The 26,681-nt window shown below is 40.0% G+C and overlaps 4 protein-coding genes across 5 annotated transcripts; 2 read left to right on the top strand and 2 right to left on the bottom strand.

Annotated features, from left to right (window-relative positions):
- Positions 1–313: 313 nt before the first annotated feature.
- On the top strand, positions 314–4,541 carry LOC116697749 (rhodopsin kinase GRK1). Its single transcript, XM_032529204.1, has 7 exons — positions 314–1,227; positions 1,972–2,099; positions 2,754–2,911; positions 3,001–3,084; positions 3,202–3,326; positions 3,434–3,635; positions 3,779–4,541. Exons 1-7 carry the CDS (start codon positions 529–531, stop codon positions 4,066–4,068), a joined length of 1,686 nt encoding a protein of 561 aa, XP_032385095.1. The 5' UTR covers positions 314–528; the 3' UTR covers positions 4,069–4,541.
- Positions 4,542–4,954: 413 nt separating this feature from the next.
- Positions 4,955–8,717, bottom strand: mettl21cb (methyltransferase 21C, AARS1 lysine b). Its single transcript, XM_032529271.1, has 5 exons — positions 8,601–8,717; positions 6,982–7,111; positions 6,729–6,883; positions 6,528–6,645; positions 4,955–5,383 (listed from the first exon to the last, which is right to left on the bottom strand). Exons 2-5 carry the CDS (start codon positions 7,097–7,099, stop codon positions 4,992–4,994), a joined length of 783 nt encoding a protein of 260 aa, XP_032385162.1. The 5' UTR covers positions 7,100–7,111; positions 8,601–8,717; the 3' UTR covers positions 4,955–4,991.
- A 2,445-nt stretch (positions 8,718–11,162) lies between these two features.
- si:ch211-160b11.4 (titin) lies at positions 11,163–14,797 on the bottom strand. The gene is made up of 8 exons (XM_032529191.1): positions 14,636–14,797; positions 12,960–13,791; positions 12,483–12,890; positions 12,193–12,425; positions 11,948–12,030; positions 11,688–11,828; positions 11,396–11,507; positions 11,163–11,263 (listed from the first exon to the last, which is right to left on the bottom strand). Exons 1-8 carry the CDS (start codon positions 14,670–14,672, stop codon positions 11,196–11,198), a joined length of 1,914 nt encoding a protein of 637 aa, XP_032385082.1. The 5' UTR covers positions 14,673–14,797; the 3' UTR covers positions 11,163–11,195.
- A 2,879-nt stretch (positions 14,798–17,676) lies between these two features.
- Positions 17,677–26,208, top strand: jam2b (junctional adhesion molecule 2b). Of its 2 annotated transcripts, XR_004334042.1 has the most exons (11): positions 17,677–17,907; positions 20,370–20,435; positions 20,639–20,749; positions 20,919–21,068; positions 22,077–22,258; positions 22,554–22,662; positions 22,767–22,874; positions 23,889–23,907; positions 24,007–24,055; positions 24,199–24,290; positions 26,198–26,208. XR_004334042.1 is itself a non-coding variant. In XM_032529264.1 (10 exons), exons 1-10 carry the CDS (start codon positions 17,865–17,867, stop codon positions 24,235–24,237), a joined length of 876 nt encoding a protein of 291 aa, XP_032385155.1. In that variant the 5' UTR covers positions 17,677–17,864; the 3' UTR covers positions 24,238–24,949. The 2 variants fall into 2 exon arrangements, 1 of the variants encoding a protein (XP_032385155.1); XM_032529264.1 differs by lacking the exon at positions 26,198–26,208 and having other exon boundaries at positions 24,199–24,949.
- The last annotated feature ends 473 nt before the right edge of the window (positions 26,209–26,681 follow it).

The raw sequence follows: 26,681 nt of genomic DNA, 5'->3' as shown, positions 1-26,681 counted from the left end.
GGTTTACACCTATTGCTATTTCTAGCCCCTGGTGGACCATAGGCAGGCTGGGGGAATGCATACTAATGTTAAAAAAACCTCAAAGTGAAATTTTCATGCCATGGGACCTTAAACATCCATGAACTGCTTGATTATTGTGCATGAATGTCCCAATGCTAATTGTGATTTTTCCAGTTGACTGACTGGTGATACTCCAGCTGCATGTGCTGCCTGTGTTCTGGTACAGTAAGTGTCTGGGGCATTAGGGTGTTAATGGATTATGGAAAGGTGTTGACTCAGGTGTGTGGTGGGTGTGTGTGTGTGTGTAAGTAAATGAGGTGCTCACTGTCCTGGGATCTAGTTGAGACACCAGTCTCAGGTTCCCATTTCTCTCTTATGCTGCTTCTCCCACGACTCTGTGATTTGCGTCCTGTTTTCTCATCTTTCCTTCATCCTTTTATCTACACACCCCTGCACATTAGTAAGCAGCAATTTTCTCTCTTTGCAATGTCTCCTCTTTGCGTCGCCTAATAGTCACCTGCCCTCAACATGGATATTGGAGGACTGACCACAGTGGTAGCAAATTCTGCTTACATCAATGCTCGTGGAAGCATTGATGGCTCCAATGCAACAGCAGCATGGGATAAGAAGTACCATTCCCGCCTCAAACTACCCCACATCACTGTGTGCGAGGACCTGATTAACACCCTTGATTTGGACTTTAGCATAGTCTGCATGGAACAGCCTATCGGCAAACGCCTCTTTAGAGAATTCTTGGATTCAAAAACAGAGTATCAGGGGGTATGCCGTTTATGGAAAGACATCGAGGAATATGACGTGGTGGAGGATTCTGAACGGGTAAAGAAGGCCTCAAAGATCGTCCAGCGTTACATGGACCCATCTGCCAAGCACTACTGCTCGTTCCTGTCTGAAGCCATCATAGCTAAGGTGAAGGAAAACCAGGAGGCTGCAGGTGATGATTTGTTTGCTGCAGCATTGGCCACAATATTGGACTTTCTGCGTGAGGCCCCATATGCTTTCTTCCTGGAGAGCTTGTACCTGAAACGGTACCTGCAGTGGAAGTGGCTTGAGATGCAGCCCATGGATGCAGACTGGTTCCTAGACTTTCGTGTGCTGGGGAAAGGTGGGTTTGGCGAAGTGTTTGCCTGTCAGATGAAAGCCACAGGACAACTGTATGCCTGTAAGAAACTCAACAAGAAGAGGCTGAAAAAGAGGAAAGGCTTTGAGGTGAGAGAACAATTGTCACCTTTGATAAGATGCTCCTTTACTTACCATGCTGTTGGTCTTTTGCATCAGCCTTTCATTTTTATACACATATAGTTTTGAAACAAGGACTGCATTTACACTGTGCCCAAGCATGTTCAGAGCCAACAAAGTACTAAGTGAAATGCATGCTACAGATTTTGGGCACTTTTTTTGTTTGAAATGCAATATTCTTCATGGTGCCTACATTGATATTATCTCAGTATCAGTCAGTTAGAAATAAATTCAGCCTCAGTTTCAGTAAAATGTCACAACATGAGTACAGTATTGTCACATATTCTCACATGAGATTTCAGGGAAAAACAAAGCTATTTTAATTGATTCATGCAGTGATTTGATTAATAAAGGCATTTTGCTGGCTTCATGTGCTAAAGAAAGTGCCTCTGAGAAAAGCCTGTGCAGGCGCTAATCAGTTTTTTGCCTGCCTCTGTCTCATTTGGCTTTAGCCTGCAGTATTAAACAGGACAGGGATAGAGTGATTACTGGGAGTGTTAGTGGAAAGCTCTTCTGAATGGAACTTCTTGGCACAGTTACATGTTGCCCTTGACTTGTCTGAGGTCATTTTTGGAAATGTACAGTACTTTGACCTCTTTTTCAAATCAGCATATTCTTCTTCAATCTCGTGTATAAAACGTCTTTTCCTCTTTTAAACAAAAATGTCTCTGTATTTGTTTTTCAAAAATGCTCTTTCCTAATTTCCTCTTGTAGGGTGCAATGGTGGAGAAGAGGATTCTTGAGAAGGTTCACAGTCGCTTTATTGTGTCATTGGCGTACGCCTTCCAGACAAAGGAAGAACTTTGTCTGGTCATGACCATCATGAATGGAGGAGATCTCAAGTAACTTCACATTTTCAAAAACTCTCAGGTCTCAAAGCACAAACATGAACAGATAGGCTCACTGAAGAAACGGTTAAGAACTCATATTTCTCATCCCTCCTATATTGCTGTTATTTACAGCCTTTTTTTAATGTGACAGACAGGACATTGTTTCCATTGCCAACAGAAGGTGTGCAGTTTACCAAAAGACTGATGTGAAAGAGATGTTTCCTATAGTCAGCTGTGACACCAGATGGGAACACATTTAACAACTGCCCAAATATGCCACAATTCATCCCTAAATGATGGTTCTTAAAGTGTCTTCACAGTGGGGCAGATTATTTGTGATAAATACCACATTTAGTTGCTTTTACAGCTGTAGATAGGCCCCTGGGTGCAACTGCATGCGTATCAATCTAACATTCAGAGAAGGGACCTGTTCAGAACCAGCTGTTGAAGAGACACTGGACTGTTGGCTTTATGAAAATGTTAGATGCTATTTTCAAGAGACATAGGGCTAAAAATAACAATGGTTTTATTTCTTGAAAATCAGATTTGAACTGTGTGCAGAGTGAGTTTGCTAAATAAGAGCAGGATTCTAATATACAAAATGAATGTGTATTTTTTGTTAAAACATACGTAAGCCGTACATCACCTGTTCTCTGTTCCCTGAAGGTACCATATCTACCTGGTGGATGAAAACAACCCGGGGTTTGATGAACCCAGAGCCTGTTTTTACACCGCTCAGATTATCCAAGGCTTGGAGCACCTCCACCAGAAAAGAATCATCTACAGAGATCTCAAACCCGAAAATGTGCTACTAGATAATGATGGTAATGTATTTTTAGTTAAAAGGTAGAAGAAACAGCATTTTCCAGGTGTGATTAAAAGCAAATTAAGTTATCTTTATGTTTTCTACCAGGGAATGTGCGTATATCTGACCTGGGTCTCGCTGTTGAGCTAAAAGAAGGTAAAACACTGACCAAAGGATATGCCGGGACACCAGGTGGGTCTCATCTGTATCTACAATGTAGTTACTGAGCAATTTCATATATATTATATATTTTCAAGTTGTATTGTCACTTTTGACATACATCCCATTGTTTGACTTTGGTTCTTGCAGGATACATGGCTCCAGAGATGCTGAAAGGGGAGAAGTATGACACTTCTGTCGATTACTTCACTCTGGGAGTGACACTGTTTGAGTTCATGGCGGCTAAGAATCCATTCAGAAACAGGGGGGAGAAGGTCTGTCGCCTTTTATCAAACCTTAAGCGTTACCCTGTGCACAAAATAGCTTCAACTTTGTGATATTAACGAGAGAATGAACATTAAGAATATTCGTCTCCTTTTAGCTTGAACGTGAGGAGATGAAAGAGCGTATGCTGACACGGACGGTGACCTATCCGGACAATTTCAGTGAGCATGCAAAGTCGCTTTGTGATGGTCTGCTGGCTAGAGAGGTTGATCAGAGGATGGGTTTTAAGAATGGATGCTGTGATGAGATCAGAGCGCACTCATTTTTCAGTGACATCAACTGGAGGAAACTGAATGCAGGTACCATCTAGTTTCTATACTTTCACATCTTGTTCAGGGTTGTCTATAACTTGAAATAAACATAAAAAGAGGTTATTTCAAAGAAAAAGGCTTAAATCCATGTATACACTTGGATTTTTAATTACCATTTCTCATCTCCCCAGGTATTCTACCACCTCCTTTCGTCCCGGACCCGAAAGTGGTGTATGCTAAAAGTCTGGATGATGTTGGGGCTTTCTCCTCTGTGAAGGGAGTTACATTGGAGGACCCCGACAAGACCTTTTTTGATGAATTTTCCTCGGGGAACATCCCCATACCCTGGCAAGAGGAGATGATCAATACAGGCATTTATGGAGAGCTCAACGTTTGGGGTCCTCAAGGCAGCGTCCCGAACGACCTTCGCAGGGAGTCCATACTGGAGCAGCCAAAGTCATCGACCTGCTGCATATCCTAGAGGCATTGAAACCCCTTGGAAACACATCAACCATGCAGTGCAGACTTGTGTGGCATAGAGACTCAAGTACTCAGGAAAAACACAACTCTGAAAGTTGTAATCACTGTTTTAAAACAGCTTGAGACTCTTAACGTTTTATTGGTGAGTGCAGAAAACAACAAGCACAGAATTAAGGTGGATTTTAACTTGAAATGGACTTAAACATAGATTTAGGAGTTAAAAAAGAAAAGAAATATATTGACATTATATCCTTCCCCCAACTCTTTCTTCATCTTCTTTCTTTGTCCCTCTCTTTATCTGTTCACTGTCTTCTCTTTGTGTGTGCATTTGTTAAATTATTGTAATGCTTTGAGATTTAAAATGCATTTTAAAAATTAAACTTTTAAGCAGGGGCTTAGTTATGTGATATGTTTGGTGCTGACTGAATGTCGCATGTTGAACATGTAAAAATGTTGCATATTTGCATTTAATGGTAAATGCTTTTTTCTTTCTGAGGGACACGTATGACTGCAGTCCTTTAGTCTTTCCTATAAACAGCTAAATTAACTGCTGCCGTTGCATAACCAAAAGATAAGACACCAATGTGTCATGCTTTTTGATAAACATTTTCTCATGTGTTGACTCAAAGTTCATGTAGTCTTGTTATGAGACAAATGAAAATATAGATGAATCTTTAGTTCTTTTTTTTTCTTTTTTACAGCAAATCAATTTAGTTGTAAAAGCAAGTAAATAAAAGTATTGCTTATTGAAATGGAAATTTGAGCTTCATTTCTGCTTGACAACAGTTACCGCACTGTCCAGAAATATTGTGTGAACAGATCATAACCAGCCTTTTCTCGACAATGATTTTAATCAGCAAGTCTAAAGTGGAATTTTCCTTTTTTCCCTCACAACACAAAACACAAACCCTCCAGGCTCCTCTGTCACTCCTTGGCTGTGGCCTTGTATATCCTCACCTCCTGCTGTGGGAGCTCTATGAGCAGTGTGGTGTTGAAACTGCTCTCGAAACAATCTGTGAACCTTAAGTCTGACTGGAACCGGATCTTGTTGGCCCACAGCAGCGTTGTTCGACTTCCTGGTTGGCAAAAGTGACGCATGGTTTCCAGCAGTTCTTCGAGGCAGCCGTGGGGATAGACCACATCAGCTGCAAGCACATAGTTGTAGGACGGGTAGGGAAAGTCTCTCTTCAGGTTCTGAGCCCAGGTAAGGGCAGCCACCTGAGGGGTGTAGCGGGACCGGCCCTTGGTGTTCCGCAGAAGGTTAAAGGTCAGGTTGGACAAGATGTCTGGCAGGTCAGTAGCTGTCACCCAAGCACCTGGAAAAGAGGACAGAACACTGAGGCAGCTAAAAGTTCAAATTTATGGTGACTGGCCCATTTCTTTTTTGCTTTCGGGATGCAGCGCTGGTCAAACTATTGGATGGATTGCCATGACATTTTAAAATGTTTCCTCTGAAGATGAATCCTAATGACTTCCCTGGACTTTTCCACTAGTGCCACCATGATGTTGACATTTGTGGTTTTGAGTAAAATGTCTCAACAACTATTGCCGTGAAATGGTTCATACTTTTATGTACCCCTCAGGATGAATTGTAATAACTTTGGTTGGCCTTAAACTTTTCATCAAGTTTAATTTGAAAAAAATATTTTAGAACTTTTCACAGCTCTGAAGTGGAATTATTAATTATAATCTCCGTGCTTGATGGATGGATTACAGATTACTCTTCTGTCTTGAATCTTGTAGGCCAAGAAATTGATGAACAACATCAGTTTGGGTTAATTAAATAGTTTTCCTTATAGTTTAAAAAAATGCTTGTTGTTGACTTAAATCATGAATGTGATGATAAAACTTACAATTCCACTTTGACTTCCACTATCACCAGTAATTGCAAGTATTCTGTTTGTGTAAATAGATGTTGTATTTCATTGGGAATATATAAAAAACACTGCTTAATTAAGAGAGGGACCAAAGGATCACAATATCCGTCCGATCATAACTTTGTCAAGATATCTTTACAGCTACTGGCCTTTTTGGAATGCAAAAATGTTGGTGTGGGTGGATGGTCATGATCCTCAGACAATGATTCTCTGTATTTCCTCGAGTTCCACCAACAGGTCAAAATGCAAATCCTACACAAAAGATGAGCAGATACCCATACAATATGTAGTGCATATTAGTGATTAACTCTTCATGGCTTACCATCTAGCACCACTCTTCAATTCAAATTCAAATTCTAAATACAACTTTTAAGTGGTCAATGCAATTTTTTAAAATCAATTTGATATACAACTAACTGTTGTTATCTGCAATAGCCTGTAATAGAGATTAAAGTTGGCAAAAATGAATTGTGTCATTACTTTTCAGTGTCAAGACTTAGTGGTAAAAGTTATTGTTTTATACTTATATATATTTACATATTGTGAAACTAAGTGCCAATGGACTTCATCATCATAGACTTACCAAGCAGACTGGCAACTATTGAGAGCAAGCCAGTACCAGCTCCAATCTCCAGAACGGATTTGTCCATCAGGTTGACTTGTTGCTGGTTATTCTCCAAAAACTGGCTCAAAGCTATAGCCTACAAAATAAATTATCATTATCACATTTGTAATAACAGAGGAGGTCAGAGAATGTTAAGACACACACAATAGCAGGGTGTACCCCGGGCCAGATCAGAGCACCATAAGAATCCATAGATTCACGGATGGTGATGTCATGACCAGCAATGTAAAAAGACTCCTCGCCCAGCGTGTAGTAAACACTCGGTTCCCAGATGTTCCTCCTCTCCAAAGCTTCTACTGCCATCACTTTCTGATCTGAGTGTCACAGGAAGATTACAATGCTGCAGATTTATAGCAATCATCAGTTTGACAAATGTTACACTAGTGATGGCAGTGCAGAATACAGAAGTTACCCTTATCTGTGGTCCCCTGCTCCAAAGGTAGTTTCCTATTCTGTTTGTCATCCATCTCCTTTTTCTTTTCATGATGCTTCTGTCGGACATGTTGGCTGACTGTAGACAATCTCTCCATGACCACTGAATACTGGTGAAAGGAAAGTAGTTTATTCAAATAGTATGAGTACAGTGTAGCTTTTGATTGTGATTAAAACTATAGTGCGTAGGTTCTGTCGCCCCTGTAAGGAATTCTGAGTAATGACAACAAAACTGTTGGAACGCCCACATGATACAAGCCTTACGTGATCGCGCACCACCCGCAACCCTCCTTCACGCAGTTACCAGAAGCCAATAAGGGCGCAGAGGTAAAAAAACGTGATGGACTCTTCAGAAAAGGTAATTATCTTTACTCGAGCTTCTGCACAGGAAAGTCACAGGACAACACAATCTTTTGAACAAAGCCATACTGACAAATACAGACAGAGTTTAGTGGAGCTGACATTATCTTTGTAGCAACTCATTTGACAAGCAGAGGCCTAGATAGCATGGATTTCAGTCCCCTTATTGGTTAAAAACAAACGAAAAAACACAGGATTCTACAGTATTCATAATGCAACTCAATCTTTGATTAAACTTTCTCTGCCTGGTAAACACCCACTTCTTTCAAACCCCACAGCTCCCGTTTTGTAACACATTAAAGGTGCTCCAAGCGATGTTGGGTGACATTACTTCTTGTTGACGTTCAAAGTATTTTCAAATGAAACAAGACTAGCTTGCCCCTCCGTCCTCCTCATCCCTTCCCTCTCCCTTCTGTGCTTCCGTGCACTAACCCCCCACCCCCACCCCCAAATCCTTCTTGTCGGTTATTGGCTGGAGCGCTCTTTGTGTATGCTTTGTGGTGCAGGTAGGCACACTTTATTTTTGTTGTCATTTGGAGACCCCGGGCTGTCTACAGAGACCGCGTTTTTCACAGTGTGTTCTGGGAAAAGACAGCTCGTGGATAGTGAGGAGATGTTTGCTGTATGTGACAACAAATATTGTAGCCTAAAACACATTACATTGCTCAGAGCACCTTTAAAGACATTCCAAGTCAAGAAATAATCATTGTTGAATTGGCATTCACTGCTTAGTTTTCAGTTGGACATGTAAGCCGTGTTGCAGAGATGCATATCTTTACTTTTTAATTATCAGGATTATCACAAACATTTGCATTGTTTCTCTGGCATGGAATTGAATTGAATTGTTAGTGTTTGTTAAATTGTGAAATGATTTGTGCATTTGTGACTTATTTTAAGGTGAGTAAAAGTTGGAATGGGTTCAGAATGGACTAGCTTTAATCTAGTAGTCTCTTTTGCTGTCATTGGACTCTGGTCTGGAGCCCAGAAACGCAGCTGGTTAAACCAACAGGCTACATGCAGGGATACCGAGGACGCATCGGGTTGCTCTTTACCTCTGATGCTCATCACATTCAGCTGTATCTCAATACAAATAGGAAAGACACAGTTTGATGTAGTTTAAAAACATTAAATCCTTTTCATCAAAAATGTGTGAAAGGAATTTCTTTTTCCTATTCATCTCATCCTGCAAAAAATCAAAAAAAAGAAAAAATCCTTTACATATGTGTTGCTGAAACATACCTGTACGAAGCAGTCGTCTCTAATTCCTCTTCTCTCGTTGTGTCTGAACTTTTCTCTGCTGTGTAATTGTGTTGTGCTGTGTTTATAGAAGCAGCATCATCAGTAACACGCCCCTGAGCGAGGTGGGGGTATTTGGGCAGACAGAAGAAGAGAAGATTTATAATCTCAACAAAATGAACAATCCTGACCCCTCCCAGCTCTTTGACATCCACTCTTGTTGTCGGTGTATATTCTCTGTATTTCTTTTTACTTTTGTGACTTTAAAATTGTTGTGTTGTCTCTGAACATCTGCTGAACGCTTCTCATTGCTCCCTCCTCTCATCCTTAATGAACTAAACATCTGGTTTTAAGCAGGAATTTCAGGTATTCACACTGTACATGGTGCCAACATATTTGCACATTTGTGTTTATCCTTGGAGCAGATCTGTATTAAGTTTGTGTTGCATGTGTGAGATGGATGTGTGCCAACTGGCGGACTCCAGTGAGAAAAGTGTTTATTTCTAAAGCAATCAGCAGGAGAGTGAGAAAACTGTTTAAACAGGCCCGGAATTAACACTTTCCATCTTTAATACAAGCATTTATTCTTCTCCTCTTATCCCCCCTGACATGCGCCATCTCTTAACCCTCTGTTTTCCTTTCTCCCTCCTCTAGGTCCTACTCGCACAAAAACACATAGGATTTAAGTTTGTTAGTCAATCAAGTATCTATCTATCTATCTATCTATCTATCTATCTATCTATCTATCTATCTATCTATCTATCTATCTATCTATCTATCTATCTATCTATCTAGAAGAAAAAGCTATGAACTGGAAAACTATTTTAAGGACTGTATGAAAAATAATGGGGTGGTTAGGGGACCATTAGAATTTGCTCTGTAAAAAAGCAGGACCCTTAAAAAACCCTCCTCTTGACTGCAACATCTTCCCCCACAACATGAACATCAATATGTTTTCAGATTATGTTTGTGCATTGTACGCCTTTATAGCAATAGTGGAGAGATGACAGGAATGAAAGCAAGAGATACATCATAAGTCCCCAGCGGTTTATTCCTGAGCACAGATCCAGTGGTATTCACCGTGCCGAATGTTTGTAAGCCCGGCTGTAGAGCTCAGTCAGGAGAATTCACAGCCATGGTGTGTGAACACACTGTTGCACACAAACAAGTCAGCAGACAACTGGTTGGAGAGCTAGAAAATGACTTGACATGACAGTTGGCAAGCACCAACACTGAGTCCCTCTCATCTAAACAGCAACACTGCAATACTCAATCAAGGTATTAGGGGATTTCCAAGAGTATCAGGATCTCAACACCAGGGATTCATTGCTCATTTATCAATCTTTGTTGATGAATGATATATTGCACAGATGTTCTTGTTTTTCCTGAATGGCTCCCGTTTTATTTATTTCTTATTCATATGTTTCTATGTATATACCCACACGATGATGACTAACCCGATCTGATAATGTCTAAAAAACAGGATAACAAACCCATACAATGTCGACATACATTAAAGACAGTTACAGTATAGTTTGGAGGTGCGCATTCAACTGTGATCTCTTAAATCCAGCAAAAGTCTCTTTTCCATTAAGGGGAACAATGGAGAATCTGCGATGCTCACATGTGTCAAATATTGTGTTTCTCAAACAACAGCTTGCCTGTGATCATATCATTTAAATATGTATATGACTGAATGAGTTTATGTGGTTGTGGATGTATGAATAGGATGTAGTTGACAATTAAAATGAAAGCATTAAGCGCTGCCACTCATCCCCTTGGATCTGGTAATCCTCACCTCCATGCCCAAAGGTCAGGAAAAGGCTGTGTAGGCCAATGGAAAATGAGTCACAGTCACATACAGCAACATGTGAGTCCCGGCAGGCTTTACAGTAGCTGCATGTGCAGCATGAGTGTCTGAATACATCTGTTAATGGGTGCTAAGCTCTTGTAATTTAAAAGTGGAAGGCATAGTTGGAATTCAATGAGTCTAAATGCCACATTGACAGAAGTGCATGAACATACATATCCAGACAGCTATATTGCAAACAATAAACATGAAATTGGTAATCTCAGTGTGAGCAGTTTTTATCCCCATGACAAAATGTTGGCCCCACAACAGATCGCTCTCCTCGACAAAGCGGCTGCTCTCTGATCTGACAAAATAAGTCAGAATTCCTGGACACGCGTTGGGTGAGGTGGTCCGACCATATATGGGTCCTGGATGGGCTGGAGGTTTAGATGCACCCTGTGGACTGATGGTTGTGTCATTTCTTTCTTGGTAAACACTCCTCACTTAAACCAAAAAAGGGGTATTAAGGGTAATAATCACAACACGATTGAGAATAAAATGTCAAGTTTGTTTTTAATTACAGGATATTAGCTTGTTATCAAAAACAAATAAAGCCATATTGTAATATTATGAACAACATGCTCAGAAGACCTGATTTTCCAGTAGCATTCAATACATTATGTTATGGTCCTTTAAGTCAGGCCATTTGCTTTCCAAGATGTGATTTTAAACTTAAAGAAAAAGTCAGAAACTTTGCATCAAATCACACAAATAAGCATATAGAAAATAAGCTCACTTTACATTCACTAATAAGAGTAGGAACAGATGAAAGCCTGAGCTTCTGAACATGTGAAGTCGTTGAACTTTCCATTTTCTGAAAGACAAACAAACAGCAGATCAGAAACCAAGTGCCAAATTTGTCTATATTCGTATTTGGTGCAAATTAAAAGAACAAGAACTATCTGTGCCCCTTCAGTTCAGCTTTAAACAACAATATGACTCCTACCATGTGCTAGCACCTCCACACATTCCTCCACATCTGCTGTGTTATTGGGCTCCCCTGACAGCCAATCAGCATAGCCCCAGTGGGATCCATCCAACCAGATAAAGCGACCGGTCTAACAGATAACAGGAGATTAAACGTGAAATCAGATGGAGCAGATGTTTAATTTATTTTCCAAGGCCAGATACAACACAGCAATGAAGTAAAGCACTCTCATGACGTGATAAGTGAAAGCTAAATTATTATTAACAGAATTATGACCTTTTAATTTTACTCCTTGACTGACCATACACACCTGCAAATACCGTAGTCCTCCAATCCAGGTGCGTGTATGTGCCACGTTTTGCCGCAGCATCATGTTCATGACTTCTCTGTGAATGGGTTGGCTTGTGACGGAAGCCAGGTGACCACCAGGGAAATTTTCCTGGCAAAAGAGCTGCAATGAAACAGAGAAGAACAGTGAGACTGGGTCACGCACATTACTCTAGTTTGTGTGTTGCTACTTTATAAAGATTTCATGGTGCATCTTTGAGATGGTGGAGAACATCTAAGTACCTCAGCATCTGCAGCCCCCTTTGGCCCTTTGAAGAACTGGTAACACTTCCCCTCAAGCATCACACCAGAACAACGGCTCACTCCTGTGGCCAAAAGGTGAAATTACAGCATTTTTAAACACTGTCAAATCTATCTTAAAACAAAACGCACGTTCATTGCAATTATTGTTCACTGTAAACATGTACTCTTTTCCATACTCGTGTGTGTATGTGTGTTTGTGTGTGTCCCCTACTTCCCTGACTTACTGCTTGGTTCTTCCATCATCAAATAGTGTGACTCCTCCACCATGCGAGAGCCTCGCTCTTGCTCCATGCCCATCCTAGCCTCTTCATTTGGGAAATACTCCTCTAAAGCTAGTATCGGCTGCCCCATAATGTCCAATGCTGGCCCTTCTTTCATGATAGCAGCATCTGGCATGACCTGTTGATGTATAAGGACCTCACCCTCAGTCTCCAGCTCCATTATTGGTTCTCCATCTGAATCCATCTTACTCAAAAGCAACCTTCTCTCTTCTGGCAGAGGGTGATTGACAGGATTTTGATTCTGAAACGCAGCCCTCAAAGACTTTTCAACCTCTGACAGCTCTGTGTTGCTCAGTTCTTTTCCAGACATGTTGTCGTCATCCAGTGGCACCAGCTCCATGATCGGTTCTCCATCTGAATCCATCTCACTCATAAGCAACCCCCTCTCATCTGGCAGAGGGTGATTGACAGTATTTTGATTCTGAAATGCCGCCCTCAATGACTTTTCAAATTCTGACAGCTCCATGTGGTCGTCATCCAGTGGCTCAAACTCAGTGATTGGTTTGCCCACTATTTCATATTTTCCCTCCATGTCAATGTGCCTCTCTTTGGTCTCATCCATTTCATGAACATCTGGCTCCACCTCAACCTCTGATTCCACCTTAAAGTCTGGGTCATCCTTAAACTCTGGCTCCATCTCAACTTTTGGCTTCTCATCAACCTTTAGTTCAGCCATAACCTCTGGATTCAGATTTACTTCTGGCTTTGTTTTTACGTCCTGATCCACCTTATCTTGTGGGGTTTCCAGCTCCATGATTGGTTCTTCATCTAAAACATTGCTCCTCTCTCGAATAAGTCCCATCTCCTGCTCTGGCAGAGGTTGATTGACAAGATCTTGATTCTGAAATGCTGCCCTGAAAGACTTTTTCACTTCGGACAGCTCTGTGTCACTCAGTTCGTCTACAGACATGTAGTCGTCATTGTCGTCATCCAGTGGCTCCAACTCCATGATTGGTTCACCCACCACTTTATATTTTCCCTCCATGTCAATATGCCTCTCTTCAATCTCCCTGCCTATTTTAGTCTCTGCCTCAAGGTTCATTTGCACCTGAAACTCCTCTTGAACTTCTGGCTCCACCTTAACCTCCGATTCCACCTTAAAGTCTGGGTCATCTTTGAGCTCTGGCTCCATTTCAACTTTTGGCTTCTCATCAACTTTTAGTTCAGCAATGACCTGTGGATTCAGATTTTCTTCTGGCGCCACATCAGCCTCTAGATCCACCTTAACTTCTGGCTCTGGTTTTAGCTCCTGCTCTACCTTAATTTCTGGCTCCTTCTTAGCCTCTGTCTTTACTTTCTTCTCTCCAACTTGTGGCTTCACTTTGATCTCTAGTTCCACCATACTCTGCTCCATGTCCAGTGGCACCGGAGCCAATTTTTCCAGTTGCTCCTCAGAGCCTTGCCTGAATTGTGGTGCAGGATCTTCCACCACAACATGACCCTGCACAGGAACAAAGTCCCCCAGCAGAGGGCTCTGGTCTTCTTTAGTCAACACAGGGTTTTGTGCCACGCCTGGAGCAAATGGTGGCATTCCCAGAGCCACTGCAACAAGATAGTAAAAGATACAATTGCTGGTGAAATAAGGCAGACTACCTTATCTGCACCCACTGATGAATTTTGAGACAATGGGCCTTTGGGCACAGGCCTGTAAAGACCTCCCCAAACTGAAAGAGATGCAAAATGACAAAAAAGTGTTTGTAGTCGTGTTTCTTTGTTGTTTTGTGGTTTTAAATAGTGATTTTGAATCTTTTGTTGTGGTTTTGCATCTTTTCTTAATTAATTGATAAATTGAATCTCCACAAGCAATGTCAACAATCACTTCAAGCTGAACCCCTGAACCTCCTAGCCTCTGGTGCCAGATAGCCCCATTCAGTAATCCATCCATGCCAATGTACCCATCATTTTATTAAGCGAGAACAACTAAAATCATGTGGATATGCAGTTTATGTGGAGTACAGCATGACAACATTTCAACTTAAAAATGATTGCCTCAGATTTTCATGTTATTTTCTTTTTTTTCATAGTTTCATCCCTTGCAAAAGCAGTTGGTGTGAATGAGTTCTTGTGCCGTGCAATTTCCATTGTAAATCCTGAACAATTAACAAAACAGAATGATTTCATGATATGATGAGATAAAACGACAGTAATAAAGGATAGTTAACTACACTCTCTGAGGGGACAAAGCTTATCAACCAAATCACAGCCAGATATGCTTCAATTTTAGTCATTACAGCAAATAAGTGATTGAAGTTTTTCTGAGACTAAATGCAAAAGTTGAAAACGAAAACTTCTAAATTTAACAGTAAAATTCACAGAGTAAAAGAAACTATGAAAAGAGAAGTAAAAACCGTTTGGAGAACAAGCTAGTAGAACAATTTTCTCTTACCTGCTATGCTCAATGAGAGCAAAGCCAGCTTCTTCATCTTAATCTATTTGACTAAATCTGTATTTATTCTGTAGACTGTGATTTACTGACAAATATGCCTTGTACCAATGAGTTGTTACCACTTGCTGATGTGCTCTTCTCTTTGTGACTGCTATTTATCCGTGATTGGTTATTGCTTGGTCTAATCTAATCTTATTTACACCATAAGTCCTACCCCTTTTATTTCTCCTTTCTTTCAGTAAGCCATAAAACGTGGCCCTCCTGTTACCTTATCTTGCCGAGAACACATCTTTTTTCTTTTTTGTTTCCTTTTGGCATGCAGTCCATCATGATTAAGAGGGTGGAAAGTTCACATTTTCAAGGAAAAAGTTGAAGTAAACTGGGAGAGTAAATGACCACACCTGATACAGAACTCTCCATCAAGACAGATTAAAACTATTGCAGACTCTCAGTAGAAATATTGAAGTAAATCAGTATTTACACTGCATATTCATCTGTTTAAGGTAGTAGACATGTCCAAAATACAAAGCATAGATGATGTTCATTGATTCTTAAATTGATATTGGAAAAATAAGAAGGTTGGTTGGAGACCAAAGAAAAAAAAACTTGCACCTGTAAAAAGAACAAAGGTTATTATAGAAAAGAATACACAAAAACATTTTAGCTAACAAACTAGCCACAAAGTTAGGCATTACCTCCAAGAGAAGTAAAAGAAAAGAAAGTTTAGTACTGAAATAGTTGACATTTAATTAATGTAACGCTCAACTATTTGCAACTCTTGACTCTGACCTGTTACATTACAGAAAATGATTAACCATGTTTCAATGGTATTGTTAATATTACATTTAATCTCTGGCACAAATGCTGAACTAGTATTTACTGTCTCTCTTGAACGCCACAAAATGCTGCTGTAAATAAAATATGGTTTGGGGAAGACTTTTGGCAAGAGGAAATGACCTTTAAACTTGTGTTCACTTTGACTGTCAAATCATAAATATTAATGGGTTTAGTGTGTTTCAATGTATTTCCTCATAGCCTGTCTCAACGGAAACTGGGGTTCACCGAATCAGAATTAACATTTCCTCCTCTAGTCATCCAGATTTGATGATGATCTGATCCTATGATCTTGCAGCCCACCCACATTTTTATCTGGCAAGTTGCTTTCTGAGTCCCTCAGAAAATCTGTTGTTCTGAGCTGTGATTATCTGGAAGGGAATTGGGTGATTAGGTGCTATGTGGCTGCTAATTACTCTTACACTTTTATGTTCCCTATATCTGTCTTTTATTCTCTGTAAAGCGTCCTTGAGTGTTAGAAAGGCGCTGTTAAATAAAATGTATTATTATTATTATTATTAATTGTTCTTTAGAATTTCTTTTGGTATCTTTTGTGGCCATTTTTGCCTATATTTGATGTAGACCCTTTTTCACAGCAGACATTTGGACGTAAATGGCACAGATCCATCGTTATGTGATGAATTACACCTGTGTCTCTCTGCTGCTGAGAAAAAGATCTACTACAGTGGGAATGCAAGAAAGAGAAGATCATGTGCAACAAAGGTCCCGAGCAAAATTAGAACGGGGGACACCACAGTTACGTAGTAACGTGTGGGATCACGTGGGTCATAGATGTCACAAAAAGTGTAGTTTGTAGTCGTTTTGTGTCTTGTTTTTGGTGGGATTGCATTTAGATCTTGTCATACTTTAAACTAGGGTTAAAGTATTGGTGCAACAGAACCAACAAAGGAACCTTGATTTGATCCAGATATGTTCATTGTTGGCACAAACAGCCACAGTGTTTAGTTAAATTGTGCAAGGAGGGCAGCTGTTCCTTACACTGATTTTCACCAAAGATTGCAGTGCATTTAAATTATGTTTGGTTCATATAAGATATTTTATGTTCATTAAACATGTTTGTGTTGAGTGAGCAGTGGGTGCTGAGCTGTGTTATGAATGTGTGTGGTACTTTGTGTAATGTGACATCAGTGTGTCCTGCAGAGCAGCTGGGATTGTTGATAGTAAACAGGTGCTGCAACAGAGATTTTGTGACTTTGTATTTCTCTCTTATGCTTGTGCACACGTGTCTGCAAGTATGGCCCCTGTGTGTGCCTGCGTGTGTGCATATGGCAACAAATGCAAGCATGTGTGCACATTGACCAGAATGAGCGACAATGAGCTGTTGTGTGGCTGGTTGTGGTGAGAAACCTAATAGCCAAGGACACAGTAGCTGGCCGCAGCTGTCCCAACTCTGCACCTCCTATTACACCCACAACTCTAACCATAGTCATTTTTGTCTTTTAAATTCAAGATGGACCACAATGTTATGAAGAAATTATGTCAAGGTATAGGTAGCTAAGATTAAATTAATACTGTATTTAGTTGTTCCTAAGAGGCTGACTCAGTTTTCTCTGCAGATGTGTCATCAAGGCTGCAATGTAATTAGTAACTGTAGCTGTCAGATAAGTGTAGAACAATGTAACGTGTGCAATGTGAGATAGTAGTAGTGAAGTACGAGGATAATACATGTAACTCAAAATTGTGCTTGGATGTTCATAAACTTTTTCTTGTCACATGGGGGCAGCAGAAACACAACATTGACATATCATCACGTTTTTTAGTTGGTATGGTGAACTTATTTGCAAACAGTTGTTTATTTACACACCCATCAGTAACAGAGCAACATTATCATTAATTTGGAGTTGTGTTCTTGACCACCTGATGAGTGTAAGTCCAATATCCATTTTCTTTTAGCTCTGTTTTTTTTGTCTCTACCAACTCCTGAATGGAATATCTGGCACTAAAGCTATTAAATGCTCCTCTGTGTTCACCAGTTAAATTATTACTGGGTGTATATTGTTTAGTTCTGGTCAGGTGGTGTACAGTGAGTTTTTAAAGCTTTCCTCATCGCTGAAATTAATGGGTTTTGGGGTTTTGAACATTGTCCTAATAATACTGTATGAGATTGTAACGAGGCAGGTCAAAGCAGACCCATGTCAAAATAAAACAAGCTCATATTTCCCCTGTTTGTTCTGAGAGTGCAGTGGTCTTCCTGAATGACAGGACAGCAGCAGCAGCAGCTCTCCCCCGGGTGCACGCTCCCCCCACGTGCTACAGATGAAACTTGAAGAAGCTGCAGAGAGTTTGGAGTTAAACAAATCTCATCCAGACTCAGTGGACACCCACAGACCACAGGACGGATCCGAACTCACCCTGACGACTTCTGTTGAACACCATGAGGATGTTGGTGCTGCCTCTTCTCATTACTTTACTGCAGAGTGAGTTTAAAAAAAAACACTTTAAGAAACTTTATTAAACTATTTGCTAAAGTTACTACAGAAAAATTATGCTTTAATAGAATAATTGATCTATTGCTAGAAATTTTCAGATAAAGGAGTGCATGTTGTTAAACAGAGTATAGGCACAAAATGTGAATTGGCATGTGTGTTTCACTTTTTAAAGGCAAGGCCCTTCTGAGTTAATATTTTCTTTGGACCAAGCAATACCCTCACCCCAAATCTCCAAATACAACTCGGTTCACCATTAAAAATAAGCAAAGCATGAACAAATTAAGATGGTATACTATAAAAATTAACCTTAATATGCAATCATTTTCATAATTAGTTTGTTAAACAAGATTAAAACTGAGCTTTTCTGACCACCTCTTTCTCCCTAATCATTTTTGTACAGTCCCCCAGAAATGGAGGATAATGGGATTTTTGAATAATTTACTATTTAATTTTGATAAATGATGTTTCTTTGAACAATGTTTGGCCTTTTGACATGTACTGTGACTACTTCTAATAACTTCAACCAATTGGTTTCATTTTGGAAAATGCTTTTATGATCCTTTTGTCTGACTGAGTTTGTGCATATTGATGGGGAGGAGGTGTGATGTGTTCAGGGACTGCATCAGATTGTGCAGGGAGTGGTTGTTTTTGGACTTTGTGTTTACATCAAACCCGCTCTGATGCCGTTTGAACCCAAGATCCACAGGCTGATGAAACCTATCCCGTGGCCTCGCGGAGGAGTCTGAGATCCCATCGTTTCAGTTTGAAGATAGCCTCTGACTGACCCTGTTGTTGATTGGACAGAGAGGAAAACATCCACTTGCTCTCTAAAAAAATGCATTTGATGTTGCTGTGGGATTTCTAAGGGGCAGAGGCTGCTCTCCAAAAAACATGCTTCATGTTGATTGCAGCTTTAACATTTGTTTTGATCTTTCTTGTATTTACTCATGAGGACCAAATTCTCCTCACAGAGGTTAAATGATTGAAATCCTTATCCCCAGTTAGTACAAAGCTGGTGGAGAAAATGTTTTTTCATTAGTGTCCAGTCAATGGTAATGGCATGCCGTGATTGGTAGTACTGAATTAAAAAATATTTTAAGTGCTTTCTAATACTTTTAAAATACTGAAACATGCATTTCAGTATCATATGCAATAATAAATAACAACATTTCAGATTCATTCCATTTAAAACAATGACAGTATGGACATCATAAGTCTAACATGAACTAGACATTTATTGTTTATTCATTTGGTTAGGCTGAGGGTTGTTGTAGACCCTCACACTCACTAATACCGGTGTGTGTGTGTGTGTGTGTGTGTGTGTGTGTGTCTTGTGCCAGCTGAAAAGGCTAAGGTTACTGTCACAAAGAGCTGCTTTGTCCATGCAGGAAAAGCATGCTTTCCATGCTTGTGTGCAATACACACACATTGCTCCAAAGACATATGCATCAGTATTTTCCCATGTACATATAAAAGCTCCGAAGTTATTCTAATTGTTTTGTTACTGTCATTTGTTCCCTGTTGTCTTCTTGTGGCTTTGTCTTTCACAGGGAGCAACGGCTTAAATGAAAATTATTTACAGTGGATTTATGGCAGATTTAAGTTTTCATAACAAAACAATCTTTAGAACATCAATTGAAACTTCACAAATCTGCTGCATTGTCCCCTTCTCTGCTGTCTATCCATCAAAAAAGGCTGCTTTGTCACAAAGCCCCCATCTTTTTGATAATATTTTTAAACATATCTTGGTCAAGCTTTGATGTTTTTGTTATAACTGCCTTGTAAATCCATCACAATAGGCTTGGAATTAAACTGACTACAACTGCTGTTCTCTCTACAAAGAAAGGACAAATTTCACTTTTAATGGGAATATTACTATTTTTATTTTGTCTTGTCATTGGTACAGTACTTTATATTTGTACACTTCTATGCATTTTTGTGAGAGAATGTAGACTCTGCTTGTGTGTGTGTTATCAGGTTGAGATAAAGCAGCTTGTCAGAGAGTCATCCATCACCTGCATTCCTAGAACCCACCGCTCCTGGCACCGTGTGTGTGTGTGTGTGTGTGTGTGTGTGTGTGTGTGTGTGTGTGTGGCGCGCGCGCGCGCGTGTCAGTGCATCCATCCACACAAAAAAAAGCAGATATTCACATGTTCTGTTGTCGGAAATTAATGTGCATTTTTTCTATATGATGTGAATCCATGACTGGTAGGCTTTGACTCATTGTCGTGGACCTTTTATCCTGTTTACATGTCTGTTTGTGTCTCTCCGATTGCACTGGAGTCCAAATGCTCCAACATGCCCACATTCTGAAACTATATAATTTATACATATAGCATGTTACTACGGCAAGATGTAAATCCTGTTTCATTCAAAAATGTGAGCAGAAGAAAGATGGTTTCACTTAAACGTCTAACGATATGCAACAACTGATCCTCTCACCCCTGCAGGTCCTCTCTGTGTGTCAGTGACAGTAAGCAGCAGTAAACCCAAAGTGGAGGTCCACGAACACACAGGTTAGATTGTGCAGAATCATTTACTTATCTCTATCTGGAACTGTTCTTCAAACCTCATCAACAAATCCAGTATTATTTAATGCTGATCATTTTTCACACAGTTGTGACAAAAAGCAACACATAAAGGGAAGAATTGCCTGCCAATTCAAGCAAAAGTACGTCTACTGTGTGACATTTTGCTGCTGTGTTTTCTGTCCTTCCAGATGCTGTGCTCACTTGTGAGTTCAGGACAGAGAAAGATCAAAATCCTCGAATCGAGTGGAAGAAGAAAGGAAAGGGAGTGACATTTGTGTACTTTGATCACAAATTTACTGGTGAGTGACAGACCTTTAGCCTACTGCACGAATTCCTTTGACTTTGCTGAACTGATGTTTGATTTTTTTGCTTCATTTCTTTCCATCATGCTTTCACAATTACCTTTTTAATTTTTTTTTTCTTTTTAGTTAAGCACTTAGTTAAGCTTTGTCTCTCCTTCCACTGAAGGGTCTTATGCAGGACGGGCAAAGATGGAGGGAGCGACGTTGACAATACACTCTGTTACTCAGAAAGACTCAGGGGAATACCGTTGTGAGGTGACTGCTGGCGAGGACCATGTCAACCTTGGAGAAGCTACTGTAACCCTCAATGTGCTCGGTATGATGGGAAACCTGTAGGCTTGTGTTTTTGTGACTATGCATTTATGAGGGTAAATCTATGTATTTGTCGTGACATATAAATACTCAAAGTAATCTTATAACAATGACTGAATGATGAACACTGGATTTGAACTTGGAAAATGTGTCGTTTTAATTTCTCTCTCGTAAATCAAACATGCTGCTTTCACGTTGCGTCCTTGCCACAGTGAGTCACGTACTGCTTCATGTGAATACACCCTGTGTTCAAGTGGTTTAACCATGAAGGGGTTTAACTTGTGAGATCATCGTTAGACAACTGACAACAATTATGCATGCCACCTTGTTGCCATTTCAAAATATGCTAATTAGAGTTGTATGCACATTTTATATAAAATGTTTCATCAAACATTACCAAAGTATTTGAGACTTCTCCTGATACCAGCAGGATGATGAGTGATTTTCTTCAGAACAGGCTACCTCAATTTTGTACACATGATGTCACTGCCTCAACCTGTTAAAAACCATGTCTCTCTATTCTTGCTTTGACCTCAGGTCCGAATCCCCAGTTGGCCAAGTACTTGCCAACAATGTGGCAATTCATGCATGCTTTATGTTTTTAAATGCTCGTTGAGTTGAATGTACCTGGACCCCTGGCATTGTGTAGCAACTAATGGTCAATTTTTTCTTGTTTATTTTATTACATATTCTGATATTACCTGTGTATACTTCAAACTGTTTCCAGTAACAACAGTAGTGAAAACAAAAGTGGCATTGACAGTTTCAGCTTCTCAGACCTGGCAGAGGGAGGAGTTTCCTTCCAGTTACATGTTGGTTTGATTATTGCTGAAATCGGTGCTTTGATGCAGCAAAGTAATTATTAGATCCCTCTACATTCATCATCAAACATCCAAATACACCTATTTAAGTAAGGTTGTAAGTGTTTTAAGGTCTTCTCTTGATTACAAATCAAACATTTTTGGGTATCTTTTTTCCGTAACTCAAGCCGGTTTTGTCTCTGCCTCCTTAGTGCCTCCTCACGTCCCGTCCTGTGAGGTACCGAGCTCTGTGTTTGTGGGCTCAGGCCTGGAGCTTTACTGTAAGGACAAACTGAGCGTTCCACCTGCCACCTACCGCTGGTACAAAGACAACAAGGCTTTGACGGCCACAGCAGATACTCCATACAGTGTAGACCCAAACAAAGGCGCACTGGTAAGCACACACTAAATTATACAAACACTTCAAGGACCAGTGTGTAGGATTTAGTGGCATATAGCGGTGAGGCTGCAAGCCCTCTTTAGAGCCTCCGTGGAAGAGGGCCGCCCCCTTATGATGGATAAGGGGGGATAAACACAATTCTAATTCCATTTCTGCCAATAATCCCCCCTGAATCCTACACATTGGTCCTCTTAAATGCACCCAGGAGTATGTAAACACAATTATACACACTTGTAAAGATACACAATTGTCTGCAATTCAACTCTCAACTTGTCTTTGTCTGGAGCAGAAGTTTACGAGTGTGTCCAAAACAGACTCAGGGATGTACCGCTGTGAGTCCTCCAACAGTGTGGGGGCACCTAAAAGCTGTGTGGCCCAAAAACTGAAAGTTATTGAATGTAAGTAAATTTGGTACAGCTTCGCTTTGAAGTTTAACTGTTTTAATCCAATCCAACATACAGCAACAAAAACTGAGGAAATCCTCTCTTTCCCCTTCTTCTAGATCCTTTGAATATGACAATTTTGATAGCAGGTGCTGCAGGTTTTCTGTCACTCATCCTTTTCTGCTGCATCTGTGTGTGTGTCTGCCAACGCCGAGGCTGCTGCAAGAGTGAGTAGTGTTTCTCTGTGTGATGGTGTGTGTGTGTGTGTGTGTGTGTGTTTGTGTGTGTGTGTTGCTTTTACATTTGAGGCATTTGCATTTGCTATTATAACTAATTGGCTTGAAAAAGTGTTGGTCTATCGGTCTGACTTACAGACAGTGGAAGTATTCACATCCTTTGCTCAAGGCTATAGTGCGTAGTTTCTGTCTCCCCCATGAGGAATTCTAAGTAATGACAACAAAACTTTAGGTGCGTCCACATGATAAAAACATTCTGTGATTGCGCATCACCCCACCCCCCCTCCACGCAATTGCTAGTAGCCAAGGAGAACACAGAGGATTAAAAAAACATGATGGACTCCTCAAAAGAGCTAAATAGCTTCGCTGGATATTTTTGCTTGTGAAAGTTGCAGGACAACACCAGTTTCTGAACATAGCCATACTTGAGAGAGTTGTATGGAGCTGATAGTCTTAAGTCAAAGTAAAAATTAGCTTTGTAGCAACTCCTTTGGCAATGACTTAAATGTGACGGACGTTAATAATATGCTCCTTAGCAAATAAAAGTCTTAAATTGAAAATATTTGTTTATGTAGACACACAGATAATTATCCCATGTCAGTGCCCTGGCTGCTGCAAAGGACTTTAGACTGAGCATGGTTGCCCTGGTTTGCTAACCTTACTGTTTAAATTCAGTCTAAATGCTCTTATCATTCTTGTTTTTAGTGACAAAGCTCTAATAAATCCACTGTACACTACCAGCTCAGCACCAAACAGCTGACAGACACAATTAGCGGGTTAACAAAGTGGAGTTTGTAGCTGCTAAAGAGCCAGGCATTGGCCTCAGGAGAGCTGAAAGAGGGAATATTGGACAAACATTTGTCAGGTGGACAGAAACACAAGTCTTAATGCATACTTGAGTAACTAATTACTATCCGACATTGCCAAAAGACAATGTCTGGCAACTTCTTTGGCACTTAGTGATCATGACAAATGTTAACTTGTCTTTGTTGTTTCTTTGAACAGAGGACGAGAAAACAAAAAGGTGAGGGTTTTTACTTGTCAGTCTAACTCTTGCTTCACCTGTAGTTGTGTGTTATTGGCTGGTAACGAGCTCAGACTAAACGGCCTCCTTGTCTTTCAGCACCAAGTCCTTCAACCCTCCTCCTCCCCCACCTCCTCCCATCCGCAACGTGAGTGATCAGAAGCATTGTTATCATGTCACATCTTGTTTTGATTGCTGGGTTGCAGATACATTGTTGATAAGTTGCTGATAACACTGGTCCCTAGCTAATTAAAGGAAATGATTCATTGTATGTCTCTCTGCTCTCGACAGATCAAGCACTACAAACCAGCCCACTCCTTCATGATCTGAGGGTGAAACACTCACTTTGACTTCAAACCATCCAGAATCTAAAGCGTACACTCGTTAAAGTTACCTGATCGACGCCTTGCTTTTGGACTGCTGCCTGCTGCTTTCTGAGACATGCAGATCCTCAAATATTAAGCTTAAACAGAGTTAAACAAGATTTTGCAAAAACCCGGTTGCTTCCTGAACACTGGCATTAATGTGTTGATCTTTTGGAAAAAGGCTTCTATCTTATTATCTACTACAAACTTACAGTACTGTAAATTCTGCGTTTAACTAAAATGCTATAACATGTTTTATTATTTGTGTCAAGAAATTTTTAAATCTTGTTTTTTAAACTCCCCACTCTTTAGGGGTCAAGGTCAGACCCTTCAGTTTAAGTTTTAGCTCTCTTTCGCCACCTATTGTCAAGTAACTCTTATTAATCCACACTGGTAATGACAAGTATTGTATAGATCGTATCCTTCTTTTTGCCTTTCATTTATGTTTAGATGCAGTTATGTTTTATATGAGTTTTTTTCTTGTTACATTTTTTAAACATGTTTATGTTCTCATAATTGTTTAATCTTTGGCTGTAAATTTAAATGTTGTGAATTGAACGACAATTGAACGGGTGTCTGCACACACTGAATGGTGCTTAGGACACTTTTGAAATCTTTGACACTATTTTGAAAAGACTATCGCTTGTTCAATAAATAAAGAGGAAATAAAAACAATAGCACACTGTGTTGCGAGTTTGTTAGCTTGTTGGTGAATTCAAGATGTTTTTTGTCAAACCTGTTATTCAAGTACAAATGTCTAAAATGCTTATGTTGTTTAGTGCTAATTAGCAAATGTTAGCATGCTAACATGCGTAGACAAGGCAAGTTTATTGATGTTGCACTTTTCAGTTCAGCTATTCAAAGTGTTCAACACAAAATACGAAAAGTCAAAATGCAAGAGAAACACACAAAGGAACATTTAAATCCAATTTTTGTGTAGTTAACAGAAGTTATCCACAATTTTCTCACTCTTTTCCCTTTATGGTGCCAAACAATGGTTACCATGTGTTTATTATAAATATATATAATATATATATATATACATATATATATATATATATATTGGCAGTGGCAGTACCTCAGTCCATAGGGAGTTGGGTTGGGAACTGGAGGGTCTCTGGTTCAAATCCCCGTATGGACCCAAAAAGTTGGGAGCGTGGATTGGTGGCTGGAGAGATGCCAGTTCACCTCCTGGGCACTGCTAGGTGCCCTTGAGCAAGGCACCGTACCCCCCCGACCGCTCAGGGCGCTGGTTCAGCTGGCAGCCCACTCACTCTGACATCTCTCCATGTATAGTGCATGTATAGGTCCTGAGCATGTGTGTGTATTTCAGGCCTGTGTGTGAGTACTAACAAAAAGTGTGTACACAGAGTGCAGTGCAGTAATTTCCCCATTGGGGAATAATAAACAAATTATCTTATTATCTTATTATCTTATATATACACAGTAGCTGTACTGTACAAAGTTATAACTTGATGCATTATTACTGGATATTATTAATGGAGTAGTAATTACCTGCTTTTGCCAGCATCTGCACAGAGGGTGTCTGTTTTCTTTTGTTAGTGGCAAGCACAGAATGCTATGTTAAAAAAAGAGCCTTTATCAGATCATGAGGACAACACTGATGCAAATCAACTCACATTTATCTAATTCCCTTTAACTTTTGTCCGAGGAAGACTGGTTTGTCATTACAAACAATACACATGAAACTTTAAATTCCAGAGTTTAAAATGGTTTTCTTTCTGTGAAGCAGATTTTTGCATGGACACAAAGCTTCCTTGGCAGACAAGTTTAACTGTGATCAACATTTCTTGTTTGACCACTAGATGGCACCTCAACACTGACTCCATCTGCTCATACCAGCTCAGACTACAGTCCTAGCTGCACCATTCCAGTAGCTAACATTATCTGCCTATGAACAGTAGCACTATTGTTCTCCTTCTTTTGTACTCGCTGTTCTCTTTATTGTGCTGCCCATGAATTGAAAAAGACTGATCTCCTGCAGCTTCACTTGCATATAGTTTTAAAGATGATGCATAATCAGTGCATATTTGTTCATGTTCATGTTCATGTTAATGACTCCAGATTTTGGACATTGTTACATTTGAGCATGATGTATAACTGCTACAGTGCAGACAGTGTCTGGAACCAGTTACAGATATCTATTTGTACATGGTTATAACCTTCTGTAATGATAACATGAAGTGTCTCGTATTGATCTGCTAATATGGCGGTAACTCAAACCTTTCTGATCAAGCTCTGGCTGCAATGAAAAGACATCAGCCAAGCTCTAAAATATGCAAATGTTCTTTCACAGTCTGTGTGAAAACAGCACCCTCATTGAAAAGTGCATTGGTTTTCAGCATAGCGACAATCCATTTTGAATTTGTAGAATGTTTTTTGGGAGGT

This window comes from Etheostoma spectabile, chromosome 11, assembly GCF_008692095.1.
Source record: "Etheostoma spectabile isolate EspeVRDwgs_2016 chromosome 11, UIUC_Espe_1.0, whole genome shotgun sequence".
Lineage (NCBI taxonomy): Eukaryota > Metazoa > Chordata > Actinopteri > Perciformes > Percidae > Etheostoma > Etheostoma spectabile.
This window is presented reverse-complemented; position numbering and strand designations above follow the sequence as displayed.